This window comes from Typha latifolia, chromosome 13 (genome assembly GCF_019914945.1).
Source record: "Typha latifolia isolate L0001 chromosome 13, TyphaL0001v2, whole genome shotgun sequence".
NCBI lineage: Eukaryota > Viridiplantae > Streptophyta > Magnoliopsida > Poales > Typhaceae > Typha > Typha latifolia.
Genome location: NC_133098.1, coordinates 845287 through 855674, shown reverse-complemented (window position 1 = coordinate 855674; position 10388 = coordinate 845287). Strand labels below are relative to the sequence as shown.

The 10388-nt window shown below is 36.6% G+C and overlaps 3 protein-coding genes across 4 annotated transcripts; 1 reads left to right on the top strand and 2 right to left on the bottom strand.

Annotated features, from left to right (window-relative positions):
• Nucleotides 1-309: 309 nt before the first annotated feature.
• On the bottom strand, nt 310-2172 carry LOC140800215 (protein STRICTOSIDINE SYNTHASE-LIKE 10-like). The gene is made up of 3 exons (XM_073154887.1): nt 1910-2172; nt 1545-1814; nt 310-998 (listed from the first exon to the last, which is right to left on the bottom strand). Exons 1-3 carry the CDS (start codon nt 2167-2169, stop codon nt 482-484), a joined length of 1047 nt encoding a protein of 348 aa, XP_073010988.1. The 5' UTR covers nt 2170-2172; the 3' UTR covers nt 310-481.
• A 2082-nt stretch (nt 2173-4254) lies between these two features.
• Nucleotides 4255-6355, bottom strand: LOC140800024 (mitochondrial pyruvate carrier 1). 2 transcript variants are annotated; one of them, XM_073154651.1, is made up of 5 exons: nt 6175-6355; nt 5624-5735; nt 5036-5090; nt 4824-4959; nt 4255-4550 (listed from the first exon to the last, which is right to left on the bottom strand). In XM_073154651.1, the coding sequence occupies exons 2-5, from the start codon at nt 5714-5716 to the stop codon at nt 4514-4516; spliced, it is 321 nt and encodes a 106-aa protein (XP_073010752.1). In that variant the 5' UTR covers nt 5717-5735; nt 6175-6355; the 3' UTR covers nt 4255-4513. The 2 variants fall into 2 exon arrangements, with proteins under 2 accessions (XP_073010752.1, XP_073010753.1); XM_073154652.1 differs by lacking the exon at nt 4255-4550 and having other exon boundaries at nt 4820-4959; nt 6175-6313.
• Nucleotides 6356-6560: 205 nt separating this feature from the next.
• LOC140800477 (H/ACA ribonucleoprotein complex subunit 2-like protein) lies at nt 6561-9790 on the top strand. Its single transcript, XM_073155292.1, has 4 exons — nt 6561-6749; nt 7209-7278; nt 8108-8213; nt 9422-9790. Exons 1-4 carry the CDS (start codon nt 6623-6625, stop codon nt 9581-9583), a joined length of 465 nt encoding a protein of 154 aa, XP_073011393.1. The 5' UTR covers nt 6561-6622; the 3' UTR covers nt 9584-9790.
• Nucleotides 9791-10388: the final 598 nt, after the last annotated feature.

Sequence of the window (10388 nt, the reverse complement as noted above, 5' to 3'; positions counted from 1 at the left end):
GGGGAGCCGGACGTCGACAAGAAGGCTTCTGACTTCATTGCTAGGTTCCATGAATCCAGCTTCATGGTCTAGTCTGTCACAGAATTCTCTTGATATGTTCTTATTGTGATGATATCAACTTTATTTCTCCATTAGCTTGATATGTGCAATGTAGCTTGTTAAAAGTTAGTATGATCGAGATATGTTTGCAAGCTAGCCTTCTTCTCACTCTGCTTCACTTTGTTCAAAATTAACAGGAGATATGTTCTTAGAGCGACGAATTCATATACTATTCCTAATTTACCAGTTCTATATACTGTTTAGAAGAAATTCTAAACTAAAACACTACTTCAAATTGAGATTTTAAAAAGTTACAGAGGATACAATGGTATTTATATATGGCTTCATGCAAGCAACAAACTATTTCATTACAAGCACAAGGAGATCTTCTCACTTTTACTACAAACTACACGTTTAATATTAACTGTACACAGGAACAAACCTAAGCCCTGTAAACACCAACATATGGCAAAATTACTGAGCCCAGCCACAAAGCTCCATTCCTTTCCTCCACTTCACTTATGGTGGTTGACACCCCTCCATACAACACCTCCAGTATCTTACCTTCCTTACTCAACCTCACGCCGGCCGGATGATCAGACGGCGAGCCGGAGACCCCCGCCGGCCCGGGTTCTTGTTTCGAAACACCATTCAACTGAAGCTTAGCTTGGCTGAGTGCAACCCAGTACTCTCCCTTGGCATTCCTCTTGATGTTGTCTGGGTAACCAGGCAATTCTGCAAACACTTCAGTTGTTCCAGTCTTAGGGCCACGAAGCCAGTACTTCATTATTCTACAAGGAGACGTCTCAGCTACTAGAAGGTAAGTGTTGTCTTCACTAATGGATAGTCCATTTGGGTATGGAAGGCCACTCTTGATCACTGTCACTCGCTTTGTTCTCGGGTCATACTTCATTAATCTTCCAGTGGCATCCCCAGATAGCACAGCAAACAAATAATCCCTACAAGTACACACATATATATATACACATATTTATATACCATTCTTAAGAGTACTTATCACACCATCTATATGATTATCTATATATTGTTGGAGTTGGATGGTTTTGTGAATGAGAGATTATTAGATGGTCCAATTATCTTTTGGTTGGACCACTTGGCCGATCTGAAAACTTGCTAAATATTATAAAAGTGACTAAATTTTTGGGGGCCATGAGGTTGGTGAGGCCACCCTGTAATATTTGTACTGTAATCAAGGTTAGGATCTAGTGAGAAGTACGTGCCAAAATTAATTTTGACTGCAAAGCTTTTAGCTATATGAAGTACAATATATAATATCGATAGCTCCTAAATAAGAAAGTAAGAACTTGGACTTATATATTAGACTGATCACATATGCTAGTTAAAAATTGTGACGCATTAATATGGAGATTGGAGATTGCAAAACTGGGCTCATCTTAAATGATCAAAAATACTATTCACACCTCATCATTTAATGCATCATAACATTGGTGCCATCTTGTAGATATGCATGTTATTTTACTCACCTTCTTTGGTACTTGGTGCTGCTATCAGTGAAGTAGACCACCCCAGTTTGTTGATCAACATCAAGTCCATTTGTGAAGTTGAATGGCACTCCATTTGCACTTGATGCAAGAATCCTCATCAGTCCTCCATTGGGTCCTACCTCCATTAGCCCCAGGTATGCATCAGCTACGTAGAGATTGCCTGTTGCCTTGTGGAACTGCAAGCCCAGTGGCCTCCCACATTTGCTCTCGAACTCTTCATAGTTGTTGTTCATTCCACAGTCCTTATCCCTACCAAGCAAAAGAAAAATATTCAAAAATCTTAAAGTAAGTGAATATTATTATGTTTATATTAGCTATTCTAAAGATGATAGTTATGGAGTTACCTATGATTAGAGTTGAAGGCAAACAAAGCCCAGCCAAGATGATTTCCCTGCCACTTGAGGATCCTTCCATTGGAGACGCCGGTGTACGGGCCTCGGCCAGACTGGTCGAAGGCGAGGCTCTCCGGCCCGACCGCAGACCTCAGCGAGAGCTTTTCGACCTTTTGGAGCTCGTCGATTGCTCTGATCTCATAACCACTAGTGAAGGAAGGGAGGAGAGTGAGGAGAATAATGGAGAAAAGAACAAGCTTGTTTTCTTCCATGGTGATGGTGTTCTTTTTTATTTTGTCTAGTCTATTACTAAGTGGTTTATATAGATTCTACTGCATGCAAGTGGTGATCAAATTTAACCCTCTCTCTTTCTTTCTCTCTCTCACGATCGATATCTATTTTTAACTATAGATGTGATCTTTTGTCGCAGTGCCGGTGACCGGTGACTGGTCATCATATTTACGGAAGAAGTTGACCGGTGGAATCGATAGGATTAAATTAATTGGCATTTATGTATCAAAGTTTGGGTCACTGAAACTCAATAAATAGCTTCACCTAATTATCTATTATTTTCTCTAATTTCCTAGGAAAATTGGTAATATTCTTATTTTTAATTAAGTTTAATTAATAGATATAACAACAGTATATAATAGTGCGATTTGCAAATATTAAAAAAAAATATATATATATATATATATATATATATATATATATATATATATATATATAATTAAAGGATCTTGAACTAAGACCTGAGGTAGAGTTTCCACGCATATATTTTGCGTTTAAATCCAATATAAATCACACAAAAGTAAATGTTTATTGATGCTTTTCTACATTCACGACATTTTTGACAAATAAAAAACACTTTTCAAACTCACAATTAATAGTTATAGATCTAGGAATAGGAGCTGCCTACCAGCTAACTCGTTGACTAACAATTATTCCACAATTATGCCAGTCCTACCTGCCATCTGATTAGGACTAGACGTTTCTTTGAATCATTATTTTGTGGCACATACTATGGACAACAATCTTAATTAGTTTTATTTCCAGTTTTTTTTCCCAAAAACTAATTAAGTAAATAGTCCCATTATTTTTTCAGTTCGATCATGAGCCCCGTGTCTAATTATAGATTAGATAAAAGTATTAACTCTCCGAAAGGTTAGACACTGAGTTAACCCGTTTAAAGAATAAGTCACAGTAAATCTAAACTATATGTATATAATATTTTGATTAAAAATTTACTAAATATTCCTATAAAGTATTATTGAAGTATATAATGATTTATAATTTATAAATCCTAAATAGTTTGTGTCATTAGTTGCTCAGCATGATTAATAAGAATCAAAATGATATTATCCCATTTCAAATTATCTTTTTTCCACTTAAATTGTGAGGAATGATTCCAACTTTGCTGGTGAGAAAGACCGTTCTATGTACGGTTACTTATAATTCAAACTATACATTCGAACGGTCAATAAGTGTTCCAATGACCAAAAGTGTTTTTTTTTTTTGCATATGCAAACGATTTTGAATGTTTAGAAGGTGCGTTCGAACCGCAAAATGATCATTCTCGTGCGCTTAGATATTTTTTTCAAACTAATTTAAGTTTGAGTACTCCAATGACAACCTTAAAATTATTTCAAACATTTTAACTTAAAAATTAAAATTTTATTTTAATGTTCTTAATTAAACATTTTATAACATATTATAACTTATGTTTATATTTATACAGTAAAATTCAGACATATTACATAAATAAAAATTATATTTTAAAATATAATTCATTGTACAAATAAAACTTAAAATTGTCTATACGGAAACAGATAGGTCAAATTTGGAGTGTAGTTCTTTGGCACAGACGACAACACCATGTGAAGGACTGAAGCTTACGTAGTTTCCCTCTCCATGCAAGTTGATCAATTGAAGACGCCAACTAAGAGTTCATGCACTAGTTGAGCCTATAATTTAAGGCCATATAATTCTATATGTTTTAATCTCTCCATATAGAATTATAATATATAAGAAGAAAATGAAGAAAAAAAAAAACATGAATATATCGATGTGATCGACTTGGGCCAACTTGAGAAGGCTAATGAGGCCCATTAGTCGCTGGCCCAAGATAGGATACAACATCGAAGACGTTCGTCCCCACACCTGCCATGCCATCGAGTTTCCAACTCGAGTAGAAATGGCCTTCGATACACTTACAAGATCTCAACTTGATGATATTCTGAAACCAGCTGATTGCATAATAGTCGGTCGCATCACTATCGAAACAATCGCCAGTGACTGGCATCCGATATGATCACTGCTACCAATTGATACAAGGGAGAATGCAGAAGAGGAATACATTTGAAAGCAATTACCTTTGCCTTGCAGTATATAATATGTAATACTCTGTATCTTTCATCTATGTTTGGCAGTTGGATGCCTAAACACAATCACAGGAAACCAGAATACAAGGTTCAAAAAGCAGTCTGGGGAGAAACAGACAGTCAAGACAGTATAAAGCAAACACTGCGTCCTAATTGCTGCTGTCCAACAAATATTTGTGCTCCGAATTGCAATCGCACAAATGGATTACGAGAAAGAAAAGGAAATGCTAACGAGCTAGTGCTCGGCATCGGGCTCTTTCTTCTCCAGGTATCTGTTATATTGAAAAACAGTTCGTAAGTGAATCTTATGTCAACCGAATTAAAGCAGCATTACTTAAAAGAAATACTAAATGCTGTCGTAGGGCACTATCAAGAGGCACAGTACACGTATAGGACAACAAAAGCACTAAATCAGAATGTTTCGTAGTGTAAATAATACAAGACCTCCCTCTCCTACCTAATCTCCCTCACTCAGTAACATGAAGTGAAAGCGATTGGCCTATGGTGCATAAAATTTAAAGAAGTACCACTTTGTCCATCCTTACCCTTGGCCTCTTGCCCAGCGAGATAACTGATAAAGCTGAACGGTTTCATTAGAGGCATGGCATGCTAAAAGCAGGTAGTTTCGAGGCTGGACCATCCATGCAAACCTCATAAAAAGACCCGAATACACGCACATGACTGTGGCACAATGAGCAGTTTCAAAATGATTCTTAACCAATGAGAATAGAACATATTTATAGCTCAAGTTGCTTACCTGCAGTCATATTACCCGATATCATTTCTGGAGGTTTCTGTGTATCTACTAAACCCTGATAGAGCAACCACATTATATAATTATATGAACACGATATTCAGAAACAAGAGCTGATCTAACAGTGAATGGAGAGATCATACAATTTTTACAATTAAAGAGCAGGCTCTAAAGGGACCCTTCTCATGTGAAAGCAACCTCTTCCTCAATAAACACATTATATAAAAATCAGTTAACAACAGCTGATAGACAGCAGGAAAAAGAAAGAAAAAACAGTGATATTTTTCTTGCTAGCAAGTGGCTCCTCAGTCATCTCACTGCACTCTATGTATGATTAGAGACTCTACTGTACTTATTTTGCAGATCATGTGAATTAATCTTCTACACACACTTGAAATTTATCGTAATCACGTGTTAGGGAGGATCAAGTCTTCTTTTGATGCCTAAAGAGTAGAATACGTCAATCTATGCCATCAAGACATGAGTTCCATATTTTAAACAAGCAACAATAACAACATTCACTAATTTCTCAGAAATAACTTATCCAAGACAACATAGCAACAGATTAAGAACAGAATTTAGAAGTCATACCGCAACAACAAAGCCCCAATTAGCAATAGGACCCCAAAAATGAGTTGTCTTAGGACCCACAGGACTATTCAAGAAAGCTCGGAAAGCTGACATAGCAAATGCCAAATTCTACCTGATTGTTATGATGATTATAACATCAGCAAACAGTTGTATAGAAGTAATACAATCTTCGCAAAATCTCTAGAGAAATAGACAAGGTTATAGCTTCGTGGCATGCAGCAATTCATCAAAGTAATTGCAGCAACTTTCTTTTACTTTTACATAATTAAGGTACAAAATGTAAAACTCCGTAACAGCAATTTGTTGATTTAAAATTCAACAACAAAAAAAAAAGAATCGGTCTTCTTCCCCCTACCATTCCCATTCTCCTGTTCTAATCATTCCTTCTCCGATTAACAGAGTAATTCTCTCGCAATTTCAATAAAAAACGAAGAGATTACACTTGATGAGGCCTCAAATAGATCCAATCGCCAAAGAAAAGTGAGACTAACGAACAATTACTGGAATTCCAAGATGGCGATTTGAGAGAGGAGAAGGGGAAGTGGATTGACCTCGTAAAATAAGCGGTCACAGGCAGATCTCTCAGCGGCGGCCGAGGGTTCCGGCGGCAGGATTTCCGACGAGGAGGGCCGGAAGAGGTCAGAGGTGATTGCGGATCAAAGTCTTGAGTATGAATTATGAAAGAAGAAGATAGGGTCGTTCGCTCTCCGATAAAATAGCGTCGCACTTTTCATTTTACGTCCTTCGTGATTTTATAATTTATACCCTACTTTTTTAATATTTAACTTATGATACGGCTATTCAATTTTTAAGAGAAGTTTACATTTCATGCCCTATACCCTACTTTGTTATTTGTTAATTTGACCCCTATCTTTTAATCAAATACCAAACGCACCCCAGTCGACCCGATAAACCGTTTATTACTGGTATCTTTTAGGTATAACTACCAACCTCAAAACCCTAGAGCTGTCGCCGGCCAAAAACCCTAAGTGATAAAAGATGGGCAGCGATAGCGAGAACGAGAAGTCGATGAAGGAGAAGAAGAAGATGATGGCTCTGGCGCCTATAGCGAAACCCCTTGCGGGGAAGAAGCTCTGCAAGAAGACCCTTAAGCTTGTCAGAAGAGGTAACCACTCGATCGAAGAACTCGCGTATCTTGCATTTTGATTTTGTTGTTTTCAGCTGGTTTACTCTTTTCTTATTGGGTTTTTATGGTCTTTTCCTTTCCATATGTTGGTTGCAATGCTAAAGATGCGCTTTTTTTGGTCCATCCTTTTGGTGTTTTCAGCAGTGGGTCTCGTTGGGTTGGTCGAATTTTTATCCTGTTTCGATGAGAAAAAGAAACAGTTTTTAGTGGTTAATGGATGTAAGATATGCAGTAGACTCAGTCTATGTATATTGTATGTGAGGAATTTACTGGGTTTAGTTTCTATTTAGAAGCCTAGATTTCTTTGTTAAAGAACATCATATATTAAAATTTTGTTCTTTGCCCCAGCCGTGAGATTTCTATATTAAATGTAACTTTGATTTAGAGTTTTGTACAAATGTGTTTGATTCGGCCTTTTTTTTTCCTTTTTCTTTCCAGCTTCTGAATCCAAGTGCTTGAAAAGAGGAGTAAAAGAGGTAGTGAAGAGCATTCGCCGTGGCCACAAAGGGTTGGTTTTTGTTCTCTAGTTTTATCTTCATCTATTTGACTGTTGCAATGTAGTATTGTACCGTTCATGTACGTGCAAAGATAGATCATACTGAGACTGGCAAAAAAAATCAACTCTACCAATTTGGTGTCTAGTTATAACATACTTGAAGAGAATATGTTTTCTTGTTGTTTTTAAAACGTACTGAGAATATCAATATCACTTTTCTCTACACAATAACAGTTGCTTAGAATTTCTTATTCTCTAAGTATATCCCCTGCTGCTGTATGACTTGGTAATGGGCAATCTATTCATAAATCAGCTGCCTAATGAGCAAAATAAAGATGAATCACTAATGTACTCTTGCAGTGAAAAGTTGGAAATTTTACTAATTTATATGGTTGTTCCCTTTTCCAAGCTTCTACACTTTTTTGGTTTACTGAATGAGTCAATCTAAAATTTATTTGATCTGCTGCTAGTCTAGCTTATTGAGCAGTTGACAGCATAGAAGAAAGTATATAGATGTGGAAGTAAAAATAAAAAAAATTTGTACTTTGGTTCTGAGCCTCTCCTATACCTATTGGTTGAATAGATTAATAGGGTATGGCATGACCATTAGAATGTATGCCATTTTGCATAATGCTATGGATGCTAGTACTGTGTAGATATCACAGGAAGGAACTCAGGTTGCAGATTCTTGATTCTCATGTAGTAATATCACTGACTTGATTCCATCCCGGAACAAACCTTCGTACTTTATATTTGTGTGTGTGTTTATTTCAGTGGCTTGAAGCTGTTATAAGGTCGTTAAGTTTGCTTCACTTGCTTAAACTGTCTTTGGTGTATGCAGATTGTGCGTGATTGCTGGAAATATTTCTCCCATCGATGTAATCACTCATGTACCTATACTGTGTGAAGAAGCTAATATTCCATATATATATGTCCCTTCTAAAGAGGTCAGTTTTTTTATATTTCCTGTCTTTTAGTTTTTTTTTGTGCTAATAATGGCATGATCGCTAGTAACATTTAACATTTTAATTAACCAAGGTAAAACTACAGAAATATCAATTCCACCGCCAATTTACATTTACATTTATTACGGAAAAAGTTCTTTTTAGAGTGTGTAGATCTTTTAGTGATTACTACCAAGGTAAAACTACCTACCAGCAATAGTGTCTCCTATCTCCATTATTTGATCGGCTATAGCTATTCTTCTTCTCTGCCCACCTCAATCGTAGTTATTTCCTTTGTTAGATAAGGGTTCATCCAGGCAATTACTTGGTTCCTGCTCATCTTTGTAGTGCCTTCCATTTGAATGGAATCAATGCTAGTACACTATTTTAATGGAATCAAATAGTGCCCTCTCATCTTTGTAGTGCCTTCCATTTGAATGGAATCAATGATAGTACACATTTAGTCCTCATTGAAACCATCTTGTTCGCCTCTGTTTTCTTGTTACTGCTAACTTACGACATCTGTAATCTCTCTCTCTCACTCAAGATCAAATGATATCCTATTGAGAAGCATGATTGTATTATACAACTCTGCTTACAACTGCTGTGTATATTTTATGTACGCATACACACATCAAATGAAAGGTAAGCTATGTTCAGCCCTTGGATTTGCTTGTTAAGTTATCATTTGTATTGACTGACTGATAGCTAAGTCCACATACAAACTATTCAGTAATCATAATCAACAATGTAAGTTTTGCTTCATCAAGGCCAATAAGAAGAATGGAATGTTGCAGGAAGTACACTTCATTTCTATATCATGCATACCTCTTTCCATGTCTGAAGGAAACACCAGGCCGATAACTCAGTAAGATGTCTGATTATATTAGAGGGAAAGCTGTCTTGCATATGAACGTTGATGTTCACAATTTCACAACTTGCTGGTTGGTTAAGTATGACAAAGTTTCTGAGTGTTTCCCTTCAGGGATCATCACAAAAGTATACTCGCCCAGCCTTTGTGCATATGCTTTGTGTGATATTTCTCTGCCAAAACTACAACTTGTTGCTATAGATTCAAGCCATTTCATCTGCATTCAATATAAAACCACTAGTGATATATATATATATATATATTCTAGCTAGAGAAGGAGTTGAGAGACCTTCCCATCACTGACATGTTTCTTATACGGCTGCCTTTCTCTTCCTTTTAGGATCTTGCAACTGCTGGGACCACTAAGAGGCCTACTTGCTGTGTTTTAGTACTAACCAAGCCAACCAAAGGGGAGCTAGAGAATGAAGTAAAGGAGAAACTGCAAACAGATTACAACCAAGTTGTATCAGAAGTCGTTGAGGTGACATCTTCCATGTTCTGATAACTACATCGTGAAACCACATTTGCAGATGTTAAGTAAAATTCAATCTGTTGAAGTCCTGCAAGCTGAGTTCCTTCTTGGTTCTACCATGCCTACCAGCTAGTGAGATTTCATCACTATTTTGACTTGATTATGGTGTACTCTAGCTACTGGACAATGTACAATTATTAGGGATTATGGTATAAAACTAGTGCGTTTTTATTCCTACTGATTGATACATAAACGAGTAGATTGTGAAATGAAAAAAGAAAAAGAAAAAAAGAAGAAGAAATCTCTGGAAAGCAAAGGAGACACTAATTTTCTGTGAAATTGACAGCCTTTACTCTCTTTTGAGGGTGGATTGCTTGTATTGGAAGAATAAAAAAAAGCAGCGATGAGACCGAGTACAGTGCATGTGAAGAGAAATTATTCTATTCCATCTATAATGCTTTTTAATTCGAAAAAAGAAAGCCAAAAGAACAAAAGAATGAGAGAAAGGGTAGTCAAATAAAGTTATGGCAGGCTTGATTCTCGAGCTTCCAACCTCTCTTTGCCAAACAAAAGATAGGATTGGTTTTCTAAAGAATGTCCAAACTTGGGAAAATTGGATTATCTTGGGATAACAAAGACAAAAAACCTATCGTACAATTTGCAAACAACTCCAACTTTTTCACCAAATTTTTTTAGCTGGCCTTGCTCGTCACCTTTGATAGATGTAATCATGTAATAGAGTTTTTTGAGTCCTTTTGACATTATGCCCCCTCGTGGGGTGCATAAAAAAGAATCTGGGCCCCAGTGCAAAACGTGCCTATCTTCCTAAAAAGCT

Bases quoted from the DNA above. Each gene is read 5' to 3' on its own strand.
- LOC140800215 (XM_073154887.1), bottom strand. From the start codon at position 2,169: ATGGAAGAAAACAAGCTTGTTCTTTTCTCCATTATTCTCCTCACTCTC. The intron at 1,815-1,909 runs GTAACTCCATAA...TTTGCTTGGTAG, and splicing joins GCCTTCAACTCTAATCATAG to GGATAAGGACTGTGGAATGA. The intron at 999-1,544 runs GTGAGTAAAATA...GTGTACTTGTAG, and splicing joins AGCACCAAGTACCAAAGAAG to GGATTATTTGTTTGCTGTGC.
- LOC140800024 (XM_073154651.1), bottom strand. From the start codon at position 5,716: ATGTCAGCTTTCCGAGCTTTCTTGAATAGTCCTGTGGGTCCTAAGACA. The intron at 4,960-5,035 runs GTAAGCAACTTG...ATTGTGCCACAG, and splicing joins ATCGGGTAATATGACTGCAG to TCATGTGCGTGTATTCGGGT. The intron at 4,551-4,823 runs GTAAGGATGGAC...TCAATATAACAG, and splicing joins CGCTGGGCAAGAGGCCAAGG to ATACCTGGAGAAGAAAGAGC.
- LOC140800477 (XM_073155292.1), top strand. From the start codon at position 6,623: ATGGGCAGCGATAGCGAGAACGAGAAGTCGATGAAGGAGAAGAAGAAG. The intron at 6,750-7,208 runs GTAACCACTCGA...TTTTCTTTCCAG, and splicing joins CCTTAAGCTTGTCAGAAGAG to CTTCTGAATCCAAGTGCTTG. The intron at 8,214-9,421 runs GTCAGTTTTTTT...TCTTCCTTTTAG, and splicing joins TATATGTCCCTTCTAAAGAG to GATCTTGCAACTGCTGGGAC.